The sequence below is a fragment of the Carcharhinus amblyrhynchos genome, chromosome 13 (genome assembly GCF_965287045.1).
Source record: "Carcharhinus amblyrhynchos chromosome 13, sCarAmb.v2.hapA, whole genome shotgun sequence".
In the NCBI taxonomy this organism is placed as follows: domain Eukaryota; kingdom Metazoa; phylum Chordata; class Chondrichthyes; order Carcharhiniformes; family Carcharhinidae; genus Carcharhinus; species Carcharhinus amblyrhynchos.
In genome coordinates this window covers 51,690,956-51,712,374 of record NC_137336.1, presented here as the reverse complement: position 1 = coordinate 51,712,374, position 21,419 = coordinate 51,690,956, and the positions used below count along the sequence as shown (strand labels likewise).

At 44.3% G+C, this 21,419-nt stretch overlaps 1 protein-coding gene across 2 annotated transcripts in view; it reads left to right on the top strand.

The window, feature by feature from the left end:
- Positions 1-6,764: 6,764 nt before the first annotated feature.
- LOC145351911 (alpha-1A adrenergic receptor-like) overlaps positions 6,765-21,419 on the top strand; it is a 47,347-nt gene continuing 32,692 nt past the window's right edge. For both annotated transcript variants that reach the window (XM_080201693.1, XM_080201694.1), the window contains exon 1: positions 6,765-7,989. In XM_080201693.1, coding sequence (XP_080057819.1) covers positions 7,026-7,989 — 964 coding nt within the window. In that variant the 5' untranslated portion in view covers positions 6,765-7,025. The remainder of the gene's footprint in view (positions 7,990-21,419) is intronic.

The window sequence follows — 21,419 nt, the reverse complement described above, 5'->3', positions numbered from 1 at the left end:
TTAGCAAAACGCTTTTAAAAGGCATTCTAAATTCCCAAATCACAGTAAATGTTGTCTTCACATGTCTACCTCTTTTAAACATTCTACAGTATTACAGATCATTGGAAAGCCTATTAAACATCAAGAAGCAGTTTTCACCCACCTCCCCGCTGCTGTCTCTCTCCACTGGTACTGGACAGTGACTGAAAATGTCTCAAGGAAGTCTCTCTCATTATCTTCCTAACACGAGGCATCTCCTTTATGGACTTTTCACTGACCGCCTCACGACTTTCGTTATGAAGAGCGGAAGGGATCGGGCAGCTTAGAAAGCCCGATCGGAAATTCTTGTGCCCCGGGACTTCCGCAGATTCCCCGCAAATGCTGAACGCGCCGACACTCCCCTGGTCCGAGGACATGAGCCTTTTAAAGTACGTCGAAAATGTGTCAGCAGGAAATCCATGCAGGTATAAGATTTCTAGTATGTCCGATATAGGTTGAAAAAGTCCAATCGTCCTTGTCATGTTCACAAAATATTTAACCTTGAAGGGCCAGGACCCTAACTTTGAGCGTCTCTACATGTGGAGGATTCTTAAATTCCAGTTTATTGCCTGAACCTAACACTGTATATACCGTACCCATCACATTGCAAATCTCCCAGCATAGTTCAGCGTTTGTTTTAAAGGACTTGTGTGAAATGTTAGCAAATATCGGTTTTCATTCTGACTGATAATTACTGTTCGGCCTGATGAAATGGGTTGGGGAGGTATACACAAATTGTTAATTGCAGGAAACAGCGCCCATGGGCGCGACGGTCACTGGGCCAATGGCCCTGTCTCACACCCAGGCTGTAACTACAGCAACATTTTCAACCTCCCATGCAATCATTTAAAGGCGTTTGGGGGCGTGTTAAATATTATTTTCAAATTGGAGATGGCTAATTGATTTCAAGAATCAACTGCCACTGTATTGGCGGCCGTGTGAAGGCACGGGTTAAAGTGATAAAGATTATTAGAGCTATTGAACTAATCTGGCATTTAAACGGCCTCATCCAACGCCACACTGTTAAATCAGTGCACAATGCACTTAAATATGTCAATTTCTTTCAATGTAAAGTTTGTGTTTATTACAACAAGTTGAATTGCAGCCTGGACAGGCCAACCGAAGATTTTTGAGCAAATTCAAATGTTCAGTCATTGCCAGAATTAAAGAAACAAGGAATCTTGGGGAGAAATTGTTTCTGCTCTTACTTCCGTTTACTTTTTTTCGGACTCTTGCAAATTTCTAATTTCTCAATTCGCAAAGGTTTATCCCACACAGATAAATTATAAGAATATTAATACCTTAACCATTGCCTTTTAATATTTGAACCTGGGTCCCTGGCACTGTGAGACAGAAGTGCTAACCATTGTGCCACTGTGCCACCCTTGTGGGTGACACGGTAGCACAGTAGTTAGTACTGCTGCTTCATAGTGCCAGGGACCTGGGCTCAATTCCTGACTTGGGTCACTGTCTGTGTGGAGTTTGCACATTCTCCTCATGTGTGTGTGGGTTTCCTCTGGGTGCTCCAGTTTCTTCCCACAGTCCAAAGATGTGCAGGTTAGGTTGATTGACCATGCTAAAATTGTCCCTTAGTGTCCTGAGATGCATAGGTTAGAGGGATTAGCAGTAAACATGTAGGGATATGGGGGTAGGGCCTTGGTGGGATTGTGGTCAGTGCAGATTCGATGGGCCAAATGGCCTCTTTCTGCACAGTGGGGTTTCTATGATTTCTACGATTCTTTAATAACCACACTTCGCTTAGCTGCTGGACAAGTAGTGTTTGTGAAGCAGTGATCCAAGTGCTGTGTTTTGTGTTGTATTCTGTAGACTCCATCCCATCTCAGCCCTCACTAACACCCTGTCAGTGTTATACACACTGTCAGTGCTCTAAACCTGTCAGTGTTATATACCCTGTCAGTGTTATACATCCAGTCAGTGTTATACAGCCTGTGAGTGTTATATACCCTGTCGGTGCTTTACACCCGGTCAGTGTTATACACCCTGTCAGTGCAATACAGCCCATCAGTATTATACATACACACTGCCAATGTTATACACCCTGTCAGTGTTATACATTCTGTCAGGGCTCAAAGCCCTGTCAGTGTTATACACCCTGCCAGTGTTATACACCCTGTCAGTGCTCTAAACCCTGTCAGTGTTATACACACTGTCAGTGCTATACATCTTGTCAGTGTTATACACCCTGTCAATACTATACACCCTGTCAGTGTTATACACCCTGTCAATGCTATACACCCTGTTGCAAATATACACCCTGTCAGTGCTCTAAACTATGTCAGTTCTATACACCCTGTCAGTGTTATACACCCTGTTAGTGCTATACATCCTGTCAATGTTGTACACCCTGTCAGTATTATATACCCTGTCAGTATTATACATCCTATTAGTGCTGTATACCCTATCAGTGCTATAAACCCTGTCAATGTTCTACATCCTGTCAGTGCTGTACAGCCTATCAGTGCTCTATATTCTGTCAGTCTGTACAGCCTATCAGTACTGTAAACCCTGTTAATGCGATACACCCTGTCAGTGCTATACACCCTGTCAGTGCTCTATATTCTGTCAGTCTGTACAGCCTATCAGCACTCTAAACCCTGTCAATGCGAAACACGCTGTCAGTGCTGTACACCCTGTCAATGTTATACACCCTGACACCCTGTCAATGCTGTCAGTGTTTTACACCCTGTCTGTGTTATACACCCTGTCAGTGCTGTACATCCTGTCAGTGCTGTACATCCTGTCAGTGCTGTACATCCTGTCAGTGTTATACATCCTGTCAGTGCTGTACATCTTGTCAGTGCTCTAAACCCTGTCAGTGCTGTACACCCTGTCAGTATTATACACTGTGTCAGTGCTGTACACCCTGTCAATGTTATACATAGTATCAGTGCTGTACACCCTGTCAATGTTACATACTGTGTCAGTGCTGTGCACCCTGTCAGTATTATACACCCTGTTGGTGCTGTACACCCTGTCTGTGCCCTAACCGCTGTCAGTGCAATACACCCCGTCAGTGCAATACACCCTGTCAGTGCAATACACCCTGTCAGTGTTATACACCCTGTCAGTCTTACACATCCTGTCAGTGCTGTATACCCTGTCAGTGTTTTGCACCCTGCCAGTGCTCTACACCCTGTCACTGTTATACACTCTGACAGTGTTGTACACCCTGTCAGTACTCTACACACTGTCAGTGCTATGCATTTGGTCAGTGCTCTACACCCTGTAAATGCTCTACACCCTGTCAGTGCTCTACACCCTGTCAGTGTTATACACACACAGTCACTCTCCTGCCGCTGTTATACACACACAGTCACTATCCTGTCGATGTTGTACACACTGTCACTATCATGTCATGTTCACAGTGTCAGTGTTGTACACACAGTGACTAACCTTTCACTGTTGTACACACATAGTCGCTATCCTGCCAGTGTTGTACACATGCAGTGTGTATTCTGTCACTATTCACAGGCAGTGTACACCTGCAATGTGTATCCTGTCAGTGTTGTACACACACTTACTATCCTGCCACTATTTATACCCATTGTGTGTATTCTGTCAGTATTCACACTGTCAGTGTTGTACACGTGCAGTGTGTATCCTATCAGTGTTGTATACACACACACACTGACTATCCTGTCAGTGTTGTACACACACACATTCACTATCCTGTCAGTGTTCACACTGTCAGTGTTGTACACACACAATCACTATGCTACCAGTATTATGCACAGTCACTATTCTGTCAGTGTTTTGCACACATACAAAGTCATTGTGCTGTTAGGGTTATGCACACAGACACACAGTCACTATGCTGTCAGTGTTATGCACACACACACAGTCATCATGCTGTCAGTGTTATGCACATAAACACATATAGTCACTGTGCTGTCAGTGTTATGCACACACACATGCGCACAGTCACTATGCTGTCAGTGTTACGCACTCAGACACACAGTCACTGTGCTATCAGTGATATGCACACAGAAACAGTCACCATGCTGTCAGCATTATGCACACAGACACACAGTCACTATGCTGCCAGTGTTATGCACACACATGCACATTGTCACTATGCTGCCAGTGTTATGCACACACAGACACACACACACACACACACACACAGTCACTGCGCTGTCCGTGTTATGCTCACACACATATAGTCACTATGCTGTCAGTATTATGCACACACACACACACACGCACACAGTTACTGTGCTGTCAGTGTTTTTTATACACATACATACAGCCACTATGCTGTTAGTGTTATGCACACACATACACACACAGTCACTATGCTATCAGTTTTATGCACACAGAGAGACACACTGTCACTGTGCTGTCAGTGTTATACACACACGTACGGTCACTATGCTGTCAGTGTTATGCACACACACACAGACACACAGTTACTGTGCTGTCAGTGTTATACACACACAGTCACTGCACTGAATGTCTTATGCACACACACACACACACACACACACACACAGTCAATGTGCTATCAGCATTATGCACACACACACACACACACACACAGTCACTGTGCTGTCAGTGTTATGCACACACAGTCAGTCACTGTGCTCTCAGTGTTATACACACATACACACTCAGTCACTGTGCTGTCAGTATCATACACACACACAGACACTGTGCTGTCTGTGTTATGCACACACACACAGTAACTGTGCTGTCCGTGTTATGCACACACACACACACAGTGTGCTGTCAGTGTAATGCACACACATACACTGTCAGTGTGCTGTCAGTGTTATACACACACACAGTCACTGTGCTGTCAGTGTTTATGCACACACACACACACACACACACACACACAGTCACTGTGCTGTTAGCGTTATGCACACACACACACACACAATGGCTGTGCTGTTAGTGTTATGCACACACACACACACACACACACACACACACACAGTCACTGTGCTGTCAGTGTTATGCACACACAGACACTCAGTCACTGTGCTGGCAGTGTCTTACACACACAGTGTGTTGTCAGTATTATACACTCAGTCACTGTGCTGTCAGTGTTATACACTCAGTCGCTGTGTTGTCAGTGTTATACACTCAGTCGCTGTGTTGTCAGTGTTATACACTCAGTCGCTGTGTTGCCAGTGTTATACACTCAGTCACGGTGCTGTCAGCATTGTACACTCAGTCGCTGTGCTGTCAGTGTTATACACACAGTGTGCTGTCAGTGTTATATACACAGTCACTGTGCTGTCAGTGTTATACATACACACGCGCACACAGTCAGAGTGCTGTCAGTGTTATGCACACACAGACACTCAGTCACTGTGCTGTCAGTGTCATACACACATAGTCGGTGTGTTGTCGGTATTATACATGCAGTCAGTGGGCTGTCGGTGTTATACACGCAGTCAGTGTGCTGTCAGTGTTGTACACACACACAATCAGTGTGCTGTCAGTGTTATACACACAGTCAGTGTGCTGTCAGCGTTATACACACACAGTCAGTGTGCTGTCAATGTTATACACACAGTCAGTGTGCTGTCAGTGTTATACACACACAGTCAGTGTGCTGTCAATGTTATACACACAGTGTGCTGTCAGTGTTGTACACACACACAGTCAGTGTGCTGTCAGTGTTATACACACAGTCAGTGTGCTGTCAGTGTTATACACACAGTAAGTGTGCTCTCAGTGTTATACACACAGTCAGTGTGCTCTCAGTGTTATACACACAGTCAGTGTGCTTTCAGTATTATATACACACACAGTCAGTGTGCTCTCAGTGTTATACACACACACAGTCAGTGTGCTCTCAGTGTTATACACACACACAGTCAGTGTGCTCTCAGTGTTATACACACACAGTCAGTGTGCTCTCAGTGTTATACACACACACAGTCAGTGTGCTCTCAGTGTTATACACACACACAGTCAGTGTGCTCTCAGTGTTATACACACACACAGTCAGTGTGCTCTCAGTGTTATACACACACACAGTCAGTGTGCTGTCAGTGTTATACACACACACAGTCAGTGTGCTGTCAGTGTTATACACACACACAGTCAGTGTGCTGTCAGTGTTATACACACACAGTCAGTGTGCTGTCAATGTTATACACACAGTCAGTGTGCTGTCAGTGTTATACACACACAGTCAGTGAGCTGTCAGTGTTATACACACAGTGTGCTGTCAGTGTTGTACACACACACAGTCAGTGTGCTGTCAGTGTTATACACACACACAGTCAGTGTGCTGTCAGTGTTATACACACACAGTCAGTGTGCTGTCAGTGTTATACACACACACAGTCAGTGTGCTGTCAGTGTTATACACACACAGTCAGTGTGCTGTCAGTGTTATACACACACACAGTCAGTGTGCTGTCAGTGTTATACACACACACAGTCAGTGTGCTGTCAGTGTTATACACACACACAGTCAGTGTGCTGTCAGTGTTATACACACACAGTCAGTGTGCTGTCAGTGTTATACACACACACAGTCAGTGTGCTGTCAGTGTTATACACACACAGTCAGTGTGCTGTCAGTGTTATACACACACACAGTCAGTGTGCTGTCAGTGTTGACCCTCTCCACTGCAGACTCGCTCTGATGTTTCTCCAAACGTTGAGAAGTCCTTCAGGCGGATCCTGACGTCACTCTGCCCCAGCACCTTTGACATCTCAGTGTTTTGTGCCTGGAGCAGTTTGTATAAAAGCGGCGAGCGGCAGGGAGGCAAGACACAGAGCGGAGTGGACACGGATCCTTACCCCCAGGGTACAAGTGTGTCCCTCACAGTGAAGCCACATGCTGCCGCCTGGCTGGAGAATGGTGTGTCCCGCAGCCCGGCACAGTTCCTGCAGCCTGCCCCGACCACAGCGGTGAACACCGTCTCTCTGCACAACAACTTTCCCTGCTGCTGCTGACTCGGGATGGCTTTGAGTGGCGGCACTGCCCGGCTGGACTGTCACACGGGAGCTTGAGATGGAGAATGATCCTTAACATGAATTCCGTGCAGGCTGCCGGGGGTCTGGAAAACCGATCCGCTCGGGGGTCCCTGTTCGAGGAGGTGAATTGGACCAACCTTTCCAACGGGAGTTTGCAGAACTCCAACAGCTCAGCGCCCCTGAGCCCGAGCAAAGCGGCAGTGCTGGGGCTGGTCCTGGTGCTCTTCATTCTGTTCGCGCTGGTCGGTAACGTTTTAGTTATCCTCTCGGTGGCTTTCAACCGGCACTTACAGACCACCACCAATTACTTTATCATCAACCTGGCCATCGCAGACTTGCTGCTGAGCACCACGGTTATCCCTTTCTCGGCCACGCTGGAGATTACAGGTTACTGGATCTTCGGGAGGGTGTTTTGTGATGTTTGGGCGGCGGTGGATGTGCTGTGCTGCACTGCTTCCATCATGAGCCTGTGCGCCATCTCCATAGACCGCTACATCGGGGTGCGCTACTCCCTGCGCTACCCCTCCATTGTAACCGAGAGGAAAGCAGTGCTGGTGGTGCTCGGGGTGTGGCTGCTTTCCATAGTCATCTCCATCGGACCCCTCCTGGGCTGGAAGCAGCCGGCGCCACCCGATGAACGCGAGTGCCAGATCACCGAGGAGGCCGGCTATGCCCTCTTCTCTTCCCTGGGCTCCTTCTACATCCCCCTCGCCGTCATCCTGGTGATGTACTGCAGGGTGTACATCGTGGCCAAGAGGACTACCAAGAACCTGGAGGCCGGGGTGATGAAGGAGACGTCGGACTCCAGGGAGCTGACTCTGCGCATCCACTGCAGGAACATTCAGGACGACTCCATCGTCTCCAGGTCCAAGGGGCATCACCCCAGGAGCTCCCTCTCCGTCCGCCTCCTGAAATTCTCCCGAGAGAAGAAGGCAGCCAAGACCCTGGGCATCGTCATGGGCATGTTCATCTTGTGCTGGCTGCCGTTCTTCATTGCCCTCCCCATTGGTAAGTAGACGTTCACTTTTCATTAGAAGGTCAGAATCCCTACAGTACAGAAGGAGGCCATTCGGCCCATCGACTCTGCACCGACCACAATCCCCACCCAGCCCCTATCCCCATGACCTCATACACTTACTCTGGCTAGTCCCCCCTCATAGCAAGGGGCAATTTTAGCATGGCCAATCCACCTAACCCACACATCTTTGGACTGTGGGAGGAAAACGGAGCATCCTGAGGAAACCCACACAGACACGAGGAGAATGTGCAAAGTCCACACAGACAGTGACCCAAGCCAGGAACCAAACCCGGGTCCCTGGCGCTGTGAGGTAGCAGTGCTAACCACTGTGCCACCGTGCAGCCCTGTGTTTATTCATTAGTATCACAAGTAGGCTTACATTAATATTGCGATGAAGTTGCTGTTAAAAACCCTCTAGTCGCCACACTCTGGCACCTGTTCAGGTACAGTGAGGGAGAATTTAACTTGGCCAGTGCAACGAACCAGCTCATCTTTGGACTGTGGAAGAAACTGGAGTATCTGGAGGAAACCCACGCGGACACGAGGAGAATGTGCAGACTCCACACAGACAGTGACCCAAGTCGGGAATCGAAGCGGGGTCCCTGGCGCTGTGAGGCAGCAGTGCTAACCACTGTGCCACCATATCGCCCTAACCTAAAGAACTTCAGGATCCAGCATTTGAAGAACGAGGGTTCGTTCTTGTTCTTCATTCCATGACGGCCACGTGGACATTGTAGCAAAAGTTCAGCTTGATGGAGCAACATATTAATATGTAAAATAGCCCCCTTAGGGTCTTTAAGAGGGACATTGGTGATTTATATGCAGTACATGTATTACTATCGCTCCCCCAGATTTATGGGTGAGAACTTATTGGACGGCTTTAACTTTTGAGTTTTAGCGCAGCCCTGGCATCTGCCAGGCTGAATGCTACCAATTCAGAGCGTGACTGAATCAGCTGAACTTCCCGAGTGTCGGACAGTGAATAAATCTAGTAGAGTTTCTGGACATTGGTCTAATTTATGCTCTATTCGGAATTTTTATTTGGAAGTTCAGATACTGCTCCGTTCCCATGTCTTGTTAACTACGCGAATCAAGGTTTGATTTGAGTGAACGGGACAGGGGCGATGTATTGCGATTTATTACAAAAAGACTGCAGCAATCATTGTGAAAATCGAAATAGTTCACGGTTTTTGGAAATTTGGTTAGCCACAAAAAATATTTTGCGGAGTGGTGCACTTTTTCCCCCATTCCTCAATTAGCTCCGCTTATTTCAAAAAAAGGACACTTGCATTCTTATAAATGAAATCAATGATTTCATTAAATGTTACACTTTTATCAAGATACAAACATTTAAGGAAAAAGTCTTTACTGTAGGAACGTAAGCAGGGGGCGCTTAACGGAGGTTCGCACCGTATCGAGATTAGTGAGTGGACATCATATCATTCAGTTATATTGTTCTGCCTTGTCCAAGCCACAAGAGTTCTTCTTTGTTATATCGACCCATTTGTTGTCGGGCATCTGAAACTCCCTTCAGTGTAAGTAGGGAACCCGCTCTTGGCTGAAGAAACACTTTCATTAACATGTCGGAAGATGAAGCGAGTTGCAGTAGCTATTTCTGCAGGGAGGCTAAATCAAACCAGGGTGGTAATATATTCTGTAAATAACTTACATTGAGGGTGTCCATTTCGACAGAGCCCATTTCCAATTCCATTCGAAAAATCTCGATCAGCATTAAATATCATTTCGTTCCAAACTCTCCATTATTGAAAATACAACAAAAATGTATTTTGATATGGTAGTTGCTAATGCCTTTGGGGAGGGAGTTTTAATTTGGAAACAGTGAGAAAGAGCTGGATTAATATTAACGGATAATACGGAATCGTGATTAATATTACTTACTGTTTTGCTGTGGGTCATTATCTAATAGTGACTTAGCGAATTCCTGAAGCTGGCACATTTGGATGTTATTTAACTAGAAAAAGTAAATAAAAGAATGAAACAAGACAAAAGTGAGTAAAATAGTGTCTAACTATTGATTTCCAAGAAGTCATCAAGAAAGCACTTAGTCCCTTCAATTGGAGCCTAAATTTAAATATGTACAATTCTATGCGGATGTTTCCAACTCTTTTGTGATATATGGATGTTTCTAATCTGGAAATTTAGCAAATATTAACAAATATTAAGTACATTCCCAACAAGACTCGGGTAACCACGTGACTGCATATTTAGCCCATTTAGTTTTTGCCCTGAAGGAGGATTGACCTGGGAGCCCATTGAGAGACAAATTCCATCTTCTGCAAGGGCTTCTTTCCTTGTTCCTCTTCACTGTGAACCATTGGAGTACAAGATGGCATTGTGGTTAACACTGCTGCTTCACAGCGCCATGGATCCAGGTTGAATTCCAGCCTTGGGTGACTGAATGGACTTTGCATGTTCTTCCCGTGTCTGCATAGGTTTCCCCCGACTGTTCCAGTTTATTCCCTAGTCCAAAGATGTTCAGGTTAGGTGGATTGGTCATGCTAAATTGCCCTTAGTGTCGCAAGGTTTGGTATGTTTGGGGTGGGGAGAGGACCTGGATAAGATACTCTGTCAGAGAGTTGGTACAGACTCGATGAACGGAATGGCTTATTCAGCACCATAAGAATTCTATTCTATGATCACAGCACTGTGCAATGCGAGCTTAAGCATTTCATAATATGAACAAGTTTAGCTGCATGATGCCAACATAAGAAACATATCAAACTAATCACCTATTACTCTGTCAGTGTAGATGTAATAATTATCTTGAATTTGATGACACCCGTTTTGTTTACTGCGAAAAAAAATCAAAATGACAAGAGTCTTGAAATTGGTGCATTTGTAGGGTTAAAAATAACTTTACCTGTTGGAAATTGAAACATAATCAGGAAAAGTAATCAACAGGTCACACAGAACAGAAACAGAATTATTATGGCACAGAAGGTGGCCATTTGGCCCATCATGCATGCACCAGCTCTCCAAAGGAGCATCACGGCTTCATACCATTCTCTTGCCTTTTTCCATACTCCTGTACATTGTTTCTCATGAAATTTGATGATAGTACTGAGGCTAGCTTTCAATTCCAGGAGTTATTGATTGAATTTAAATTCCACCAGCTGCTGTGTGATCCCATGTCCCCAGATGATTATGATTATTAGTCCAGTGATGTTACCATTACATCACCATCTCCCCAAAGTTTAAAGCTTCTCATTGGCTGAGTTTCCCTCTGGGATTTGGTTTGCTCTGAAATTTGCTCTACTTTGGTCATAACACCACCTCCATGCTCCGTCCAAGTGTTCTAGGAACTACAATGCTGTTAGGATGGGTATTGACCTAGTCAAACTGAGACTAATCTTTAATTTTGATCAGCTGCTATGATCGGATTTGAGCCCATGTTCACAGGATATTCTCCTTTGTCCCTGGATTACTAATCTAGTGACATTACCACTGCACCAACAGAGGCATTGACATTAGGGGAAGAATGCTTATCACTTAACGCTGTCAGGCTTAACATTAAAACAGGAGCAGAACAAAGGAAATGGTGGGAAGTGTCGGGAATAGGAGGAAAATATATAAACACCAACTAAGGAATTAACTCTAAAGGCTTAATTGGAGGTGTTGAAATTGCAGAACTGGTATAAATACAAAGAAGTAGGAGAAAGAATGCAAAGGCATTTATCATACATGGATAAAGTGTGAATGTCTGAAAGAGGAGGAGATATGTAAATAGCTAAATAGTATAACCTGGAATCTCATCACTTGGCATCTCCTGATTGCAGTGTTTAACTCATTAGTTACATAGTGTGGGTTTGTTCCTGATAGAACTAATAAACATATGCTACAGCTGTTACTTTATTGAAACAGACTAATGTCTAATTTTTTTTAGAATGCACTAAATTACAGTTATGTATACCTTCAGAGTATAGCTTCAGTCACATTTTCAATGCAAATGTTGAGCTAAATTCCAAAGAAAACACTGTTGACTTGTTTTGCATTGATTAATTGTTTACCGATCAACATTAGCAGTGTATATCATTTTTCGCGAGGATGCCAAAATCCCATTCAACTAATAAAAATATTGGATAAGAGTATATAAGTTCCTGTGTTCTATATGAGCAGTTGGATCCAATGGACTCTATGCCTATAATACCTCTTGACTCAATTACTTCAGAGCCCTCTGGCTGCTGTCCCATCCTCCACTCTTCATAAATTTGAGTATATCTAAAGCTCTATTGTTTGTATGCAATCCAACACCAAGTCACACTTGTCCATCCCTCCAATTTACCTGATATACAAACTCAGAATTTTCCTTCTGATGTTCCTCCAGAGCCTTACTTCTCTCTAGAATCTGTAACGTTTTTACTTCCATACTGTGACAAGCTCCCCAAACTCTCCATTCCTCCATTTTATTTTAAAATCCTCCCTAAAAACTTTGTGTTGATGTTCAACATGAATGTAGCTATATGAATACAACTTGTTGTTGTGGTTTTCCTTTGCATATATGGGGCAGGGTAAATTATACCAACGATACAATCTATATATATATTCAACTAAGCTTTTTCTCACCTGAGCCTACTTACATGCTTCATAAACTAAGGATAGGCTGCCCAACAACTGCATCTACACTAAAGGTCGGTAGCACCATTACTCAATCTTACCAAGTTCCACCAGTAGCTCATGTCCTAGAGGATTATCTTTGTGATTTTCATCCTTATCTAATCTCATCCTCCATATCTCCCAAATATTCTCCAGCTAGTGACCCTGTTCCTCATGCACAAATCTAGCTTTAGTCTCCAGCTCCACCATGAATAGTCTCTTCTTCACCCACTGTATTCCCCTTCCTTCCCCCCCCCCCACCCCCCTCTCCCCAGAACTCCCTGTCTCCCAATCTTCAATTTGTGTCCTTCAGAAATCAACAACAGTTCACAGTTTGTTTTGGCTGTTGTTCTCCAGTATGAATCCACATCCCCACTCCCTTTCTCTCACCTAGATACCGTTCACACTTCCTCCAGCATTCTGTAAGGAAATGTAAATTGTTCAAATGACAGAATTATTCTTTTAGCATTTTGCATTCCATTGAGTTTAGAAATTGGGGATGTGAAAAGTCCCGTTTAACCAGGTGAGTTAAAAGGTGTTTAAAACAATTCAGTCGAGTAGATGCCGAGAAATCATTTTCTCTGGCGGGGAAATTCAGTAAGAAATCTCCCAACACCAGGTTAAAGTCCAACAGGTTATTTGGTAATACAAGCCACAAGTCACAAGCTTTCGGAGCAATTTTAGGGAAATTCAGAAGAGAGAGCGATCTTAACATTAGGTAGGTTGGGAGCAAATTCCGGAATCCCTTTGAATGCCCTTTCCCTGGTCCCACGTTATACCTGGAAATCAATTTAAGTCTTTGCGTTTTCCCCTCGATTTCAAGTTTATGGGACGTATGTTTTATCAGGAGAATGGTATTGCTCAAACGTACCCCACCAAACGGCACAGGAGGGAAGTACTTGCGATGTTAAATGAGAAAGATCGAATATTGGTATTCTTTGGGCGAATGTCTTTGTATAGAGGGCACGGACAATGAGTTGACTGAATTGCTTTCGGACCTGATGCCTCAATGTTGGAACTTGTGAAGGAACATAGAACCAGAAGCCAGTGTTAGATAACACCAGAGCGGCACAGGTCATGGAAAACCAAAACATTATTCCATAAACAGTGGGGATTTTGTTTGTTTATTATCGTTGGAACTGTGAAAGGAATTTTTCAGGCGGGACAGCTTTATGGGTTCAGAGAAGAAGCGCCACAAGGGTCTCTGAATCTACTACACCGGAGATTTATCTGGTGTAGAGATCTGTTGCCCATCGTCAGGGCTTTTTCTCGCAGATAGAAATGGAATACTTTATAACTCCTGGGGAGGGTGAGGGGCGGGAGAGGAGGGGGCGGAATAAGTTATTCAATTCCCAGCAGCGATTTCTTTGTTTACATATGGCTTGCTCATGCTTTATAATACAAAAAGGAAATTTCGTAATCTCTAACTCTGTGGCTAACAGCCTGTTACCGAGTATGTAAGAGGATTTGGACTCTAACACGGGACACATTGGGTACTTCAGAATATTTTAGCACAACACTCCACTCACTTTAGACCTCCAAGACGACAAAACATTTCGCGGCGCTTTTTTGGCTGTGTGAAAAGCAAGAGATCAAAACATTCATAGTTAATATTTCCACTCATGCTGTTGCGCGATAATTGTTGTTCTTGGGAACTATCCTGTCATGTCTATGCAGCTGTAGCTCCTTAAGCAAGTTTCCCATTAACCTTGCATTCAATGCTTTTGTGAAAACGGTTTCCCAAGTTTACAAACAAAGGTTCCAGATTTTTTAAAAAATCAAAGAGATTTGTAAAACGATGAATACATTCACAGCTGTTTTATAATTTGACAATTTCCAATGGAAGGGGGTGGGGGGGAGAGCAGAAAGTCTGCTCCTTGATGTCACTTTAAACGTTGGAAAGCTGGAATAGAATATCAGCAACAAAGTAAGAAAATAGTATTTGCTAATTCAATACTAAGATTCACCCAGTGAATTCTGTATCTTGGCAGTTGCGGCAATTATTTTTTTTACAGATGTTGCATGTCAGGGACCTCCCAGCCCTCTGCCCAATCCTCATGTCACTGTACTCTTCAGTCAAAGGGACAGCAGCCAAGGTCCTCCGTAACTTTTTATAGCAAAAAATGCGAATTGCTGCATTTTTGCAGAGCAGATCTTCACTGACCTTTAACCCAATGAACTAAGTAAAAATATTCAGTTCCGCGCTTATTGTGCTGTTACATGTCACGTTATTATAAAACGTGCCAAAAACATTTCCATGACTATTTTAATTGAGCAATATTCACTCAGTGGTTATTTTTCACTAAATGTGCAAAGTTTTTAGGTCAAATCACAATGAGCCAACATCTTTAAAAAGCCTATTTGAGCAGGAAATGTTCATTTAAGACAGAAGAATACATAACTTGAACATCCCAGAATGATTCTACAATCAAAATAAGGAATAAAGAATTCAGAAGAAACTTCTTTACCCAGGTAGTGGAATTCACTACCACCTGGAGCATTTGAAACAATTAGATTGGATGCATTTAAGAGAAGGTAGATATATACTTGAGGGAGAAAGGAATAAAAGGTTATGCCGGAAAAGTTAGGTAAACACTGACATAGACCAGTTGGGCCCATTAATCTGCTTCTGTGTTGTAGGCTACATATTAAAAGAAACTAGGCCCATGAGTAAGATACTAACGCACAGACATCTACTTCGGCAACATGGTGGCACAGTGGATGGCACTGCTGCCTCTCAGCGCCAGGGACCTGGGTTTGATTCCCGACTTGGGTCACTGTCTGTTTGCGCGTTCTCCCTGCATCTGTGTGGGTTTCCTCCTGGTGCTCCAATTTCCCCTTGCAGTCTGAAGGATGTGCTGGTTAGGTGCATTGGCTATGCTAAATTCTTCCTCAGTGTACCCGAACAGATGCCAGAGTGTGGCGACTACGGGATTTTCACAGTAGTGTCATTGCAGTGTTAATGTAAGTCTACTTGTGACACTAATAAATAAACTTAAAAAAAAACTAAAGAGCACAGTATACTTTAAACAGTTGGTGGCAGCTTGGTAAACTCCAATAGATATGTTTCCTGGTTCTTCTGACTCCTGTTTTCTTCTGTATTTCATTTGTAAACTGTTAATACACATTGTAAAGGTTGGATTCACTGTAAAACTACACTCTATACAGTAGTATAGAGTATAAATGTATTTTCTTCTTTATGTATGCTCAATACCTCTTTTACAAAACAGCAATAAAAAGCAATAAAGGAACACTAGCCTTAATAATCATTCTGAAAGTAGGTGTCATGTGGGCAAGATAATTATTGATTAATTCATTCACTGAACTTTATATTTTATCTTCAAGTTTTAGTATAAGCAATCCATTTAAGTCAGGGCAAAGTCTGTTTTGAATGACCCTTACATGATAATAGTAAGTGCTTGAAATGCGTGTAGCTACACAACAGAAATAGCATGCAGCTGTTAAAGAGAAACAGGGTGCTGTTCGGAATTAACTAGGCACAAATTGTGCAAAGTGCTTCAAAACATTTATTAATTTATATTAATGAGTGAATACTAGCACAAGTAAAACGGAAGCAAATTTGCAAAATTCGGAAGCAAATTGTGCACAAAGGGGCAATGTTCACTTCATGCAATTTTAAGTCTACTTTGTAATAATGGACCTTTTGTCAGGACTATGTATGATTTCTGTTTTCTCCTTCCCTCGTTTCTGTAATATTCCATTAAGACCATTTTAGGCAGTGAGTCATTTTTGGAAACCTTTTTATAGCGTCTATAGATGCAATGTTTTTACAATGTTACCATGACCTAACAAGTTTATTGTAATTGTCAGTATCTACATGATCACATTTAGGCTTCTATTTTATTATTTCCCTAGATTTGTGTAGCCAGTTTTAATTCCTTTGGACCTGTGGTTGGTGAATAGTTTAAATTAAATTATCTTAAAGAGCAAAGGTGGTTGCATTGACAAGATGCCATAGGAGCTGACTGAAAAGTTCTTCTTGGAAAAAAATCTGAAATTGGATTGATTGCAGTGGAGAAGGATAAGTATTTGAGAACAATAGACCAGTAATCACACTGGCATTTACCTACCTAAATATATATCATCGGAAAGTTAATTGTATCTTGGAAATAGGTGGCAACAACAGTTGTAATGCAAGCTGAACAATTATAAATCATTTCATGCATTCAGTGGAAGAAAGGCAGATGACAGGTTAACAGGTTGTTCACCACATGATATTACTTATGCATTGTATCATAAAAAGAAATGTGTGAGACCTCACCACCACTGAATCACAGTAGGATATGAATTTCTCTGCCAGCTTGCATAGAAATATCATTAATCGGTCAAAGATTTCTTTCTTTTTGTATCCCTAGCAATATCATTGGCCTGTTTTAAAAATAACATATTTACTATAAATACTGGAGAGGAAATTTTCATTAATAAATTACTGCACTATTTGTGAAAATACATAACTGTAGAGCAATTTATCATTGTAGCGTTTTGCCTGCAAATATGTGATAATGTAATGAGAACAATGCATACATTTCCATCAGAGCTATGTAGGTCAATATACATTGCTGTTAGTATAGACCAATATGCATCAACATATTATACTGTCATTATAGTGCAGTATGCAGCATAAGTTACTATAATTGTGTGTATATTGCAAAATATTATGGGCCCGGTTTTACCAATCGGAGCCTCAGGGTCAGATCCGGGCGTAATATGGATCCGAGCGTGGAATCCTCGTTCTAGCATGCCTCTACGCTTCTTGCTGGCTCCGATCCGATCCGCGCTGTGGGCGGGGCTTAGCGCTGCCAGACCGTTCGGATCTCTGAACTGCGCACGTGCAGTTTGAAAAAAATCGGAGGCAGCGCACCCAGGCGCTGGACTGGAGCGCGCGGCTGCGGCGGTTTGTGCCTTCTGAAAGATTGTTTCCTGCTGTGTATCCTGTGTCCGCGTACCCAGGCGGAACAATTTCAATACAACATCAGTAGTTCGCTTTGGAAGGCAGGTCTATACCAGGCTGAATCCTGTTCTGGTGTTTGACCTGATGGGTCTACTATCAATATCTGATACAAGGAGCCTAAAAAAATTAATAGGATGCCAGTCGATGTTTCCCTTCTGCCAGAAGCTGAAAGGGAAGCAAGATTGCACAAACGTGTTCCCAAAAGAGCTAGAACAAAAGAGGAGCAATTTGAAGATGAATTTAAAGTTGACAATTATAGCAAATTCTGGACGAAGAAGTAGTGTTCAAAATTTTGGATTTTACAAACAACCATCACTGGACTGTTTGACTGGTGTTGACATCAGTGGAACTTTGACAAACGCATATATTATTGTGATGTCATTAATAAGTTGTGTTTTTTATTTATAATCGGCTCCATTTATTTTATTGAAATGCGTTTCTACAGGAAGGATACAGGGAATGAAAAAACAGATTCCTGTTTTTATGTCTATTATTACATGGCTTAAATGCAAGGAGAAAACGCTTTGAATGTTAATTGGACAATACCTATTCACATTAATTCTGTGCCTCCTATTCCTGACTACATTTGTGTGAATTTGACTTGCATATATTTAGTAGTGTGATGTATTATTAAAACCAGTTGCAGGAAAAAAAGCAGAAAGCGGAGAGAGCGACTCTCTGACACAGATCATCCTCTGGGGGGCAGGGGGCGGGGGCGCAGATAGATCTCTGGTTGGGGAGGGGAAGAGGGGGCACAGATGGATCTCTGGTTGCGGGGGGAGGAGGGGATGCAGATGGATCTCTGGTTGGGGGGAGGAGGGAGCTGAGATGGATCTCTGGTTGGGGGGGAGGAGGGAGCTGAGATGGATCTCTGGTTGGGGGGGAGGACAGAGCGCAGATGGATCTCTGGTTGGGGGGGAGGAGGGGGCACAGATGGATCTCTGGCTGGGGGGGGGGTGGGGGCGGGGGGGGGGGGGGAGCAGGGGGATCCACTGCCACTCTGCAGGCGATCCCTCCTCCCCACAGGAGGAACGAATCCCTCCTCCTGGAGTGGACTTGCAGCCACGCCATCCCACCAAACCTTCAGGATCAAGCGATTCCTCGCTAAGAAGATGAAGCAAAACTGGCCGATTCCACAATGAATCCGCATGAAAACCGGCAACAAGATCGGAGACAACTCCAAGAGAAGAGACCGGAGAAGGACCAAGCTGGGCCTATAAAGGGATACACCATCACTGGTACACTACCAGCCACAGCCATGTCTCCCGCTCTCTTGCCCCTGCAGGGGAGAGTAATCTGTGACTGGTAGTGTACCAGTGATGGTGTATCCCTTTACAGGCCCAGCTTTGTCCTTCTTCAGTCTCTCCTCTTGGAGTTGTCCCAGATCTTGTTGCCAGTTTTCATGCAGATCCACTGTGGAATCTTCTTTGCGAGGAATCGCTTGATCCTGAAGGTTTGGTGGGATGGCGTGGCTGCACGTCCACTCCAGGAGAAGGAATTCATTCCTCCAGTGGGGAGGAGGGCTCACCCGCAGAGTGGCAGCGGACCATCCTCCACCTCCCAACCAGGGATCCATCTGCACCCCCTCCTCCTCCAGCGGACGCCAGTGGAATGGTGTAAAACCCGATCGCTTTAGCTGTGGTTCCAAGTCTGTGGCCAGAGGATGCTACAGGCAATCAAAGGACTGAAGGATGGTGGAGGGAGACCAGCGATCGAGGCAGGTTGGGGTGCGCTCTGCCGAGGGACCCTGCCTCCCAGGGGCATCCAGTCCCTGGTGGGGGGTGTCTGCCGAGGGGGGCCTGCCTCCTGGGGTGGTCCGATCCTGGAGCGGGGTCTGCCGGGGTGCTTAGCGGGGAGTCTGTGAAGAATGGTCAAGGAGGATGGGCTTCGGAGGTTCCCCTGCAGAATAAAAATCGGCTTCGGACCTTTATTTAGCAGGTCGCTTACAGCATGGATCTGGAACGGATCCGAAGACGGAAAAAAGGGGAAAAATCGGTCCCCTCAGGGACAGAGGAGGGGAATTGTGCTTAGAGTCCGAGGGAATGGGGGAGATCCTGAATGAATACTTTGCGTCGGTATTCACGAAGGAGAGGGGCTTGATGTCTGGTACAGTCTTCGAGGGAGCTTTAGACCAATTGAAGGAACTATCGATTACAAGGGAAGAAGTGTTAGGGCTTTTAGGTAGCATTAAAACTGATAAATCTCCGGGGCCTGATGGCATTTATCCTAGGCTGCTTAGGGAGGCGAGAGATGAAGTTGCTGCGCCTCTGACGCAAATCTTTGTCTCTTCTTTGGACACAGGTGAGGTCCCAGAGGACTGGAGGATAGCGAACGTGGTACCGTTGTTTAAAAAGGATAGGAGGGATAACCCGGGTAACTATAGGCCGGTGAGTTTGACGTCAGTGGTAGGCAAGTTGATGGAGAGGATTCTTAGGGATAGGATGTATGAGTACTTAGAGTGTTGCGATCTGATTAAGGATACGCAGCATGGCTTTGTAAATGGGAAGTCTTGCCTTACGAATCTGGAAGAATTTTTTGAGGAGGTGACAAAAACGGTCGACAAAGGACGAGCTGTTGATGTCGTCTATATGGATTTCAGTAAGGCATTTGACAAAGTCCCTCATGGTAGGTTGGTAGAAAAGATTAAGGCTTATGGGATACAAGGCCAGGTATCTGGATGGGTTGAGAACTGGCTTGGTAAGAGGAGACAGAGAGTAGTAGTGGAGGGGTCCTTTTCTAGCTGGAGGTCTGTCACTAGTGGTGTGCTGCAGGGCTCAGTACTGGGACCTCTTGTCTTTGTAGTGTATATAAATGACTTGGAAGAGGGAGTAAGTGGTGTGATCAGCAAATTTGCAGGTGACACTAAGATGGCTGGATTGGTGGGCAGTAAGGAGCAGTGTCTGGCAATACAACAGGATATTGATATGCTGGTATATTGGGCAGATATATGGCAAATGGAGTTTAATCCTGATAAATGTGAGGTGATGCATTTTGGCCGGAATAATGTAGGGGGGTGTTATTATGATAAAGGGCAAGCCTATAAAGAGTATAGAAACGCAGTGGGACTTGGGGGTGCGAGTGCACAAGTCTTTGAAGGTGGCAGTACAAGTGCAGAAGGTTGTGAAGAAAGCCTATGGTATGTTAGCCTTTATAGGAAGGGGTATAGAATATAAGAGCTGGAGTCTAATGTTGCAGTTGTATAGAACGTTGGTTAGGCCGCATTTTGAGTACTGTATCCAGTTCTGGTCGCCTTACTACCGGAAGGACGTGGAGACTCTGGAGAGAGTACAGAGGAGGTTTACCAGGATGTTGCCTGGTATGGAAGGACTGGGTTATGAGGAAAGATTGAGCAAATTGGGGCTGTTTTCCCTTGGAAGACGGCGACTGAGGGGGGATCTAATAGAGGTATATAAGATCATGAAGGGTATAGATAGAGTAAACAGAGGTAAGCTATTTCCTATGTTAGAGATACACAGTACGAGGGGCCACGGGCTTAGGGTGAGGGGGGAGAGGTATAACACAGATATTAGAGGGAGGTTTTTCACACAGAGGGTAGTGGGTGTATGGAATGCTCTGCCAAGTAAGGTGGTGGAGGCAGGCACGCTGGAGTTGTTTAAGAGTAACTTAGACAGGCACATGAGTAGGTTGGAGATGGGAGGATATAGGAGATTGTTTTAAATAAGGTTCATTAGCGTTGGGACGTCCCTGGTAATGTAAAAGGATGTGGTTTGATACTAATGTTTTTCTCTTTTAATTCACAGGTTTTAAGTCGGTCCGCCTTGTTGTCCAACGAGGGGCATACACGCGATGGGTCGTACTAGGGCTGCTCTTGAA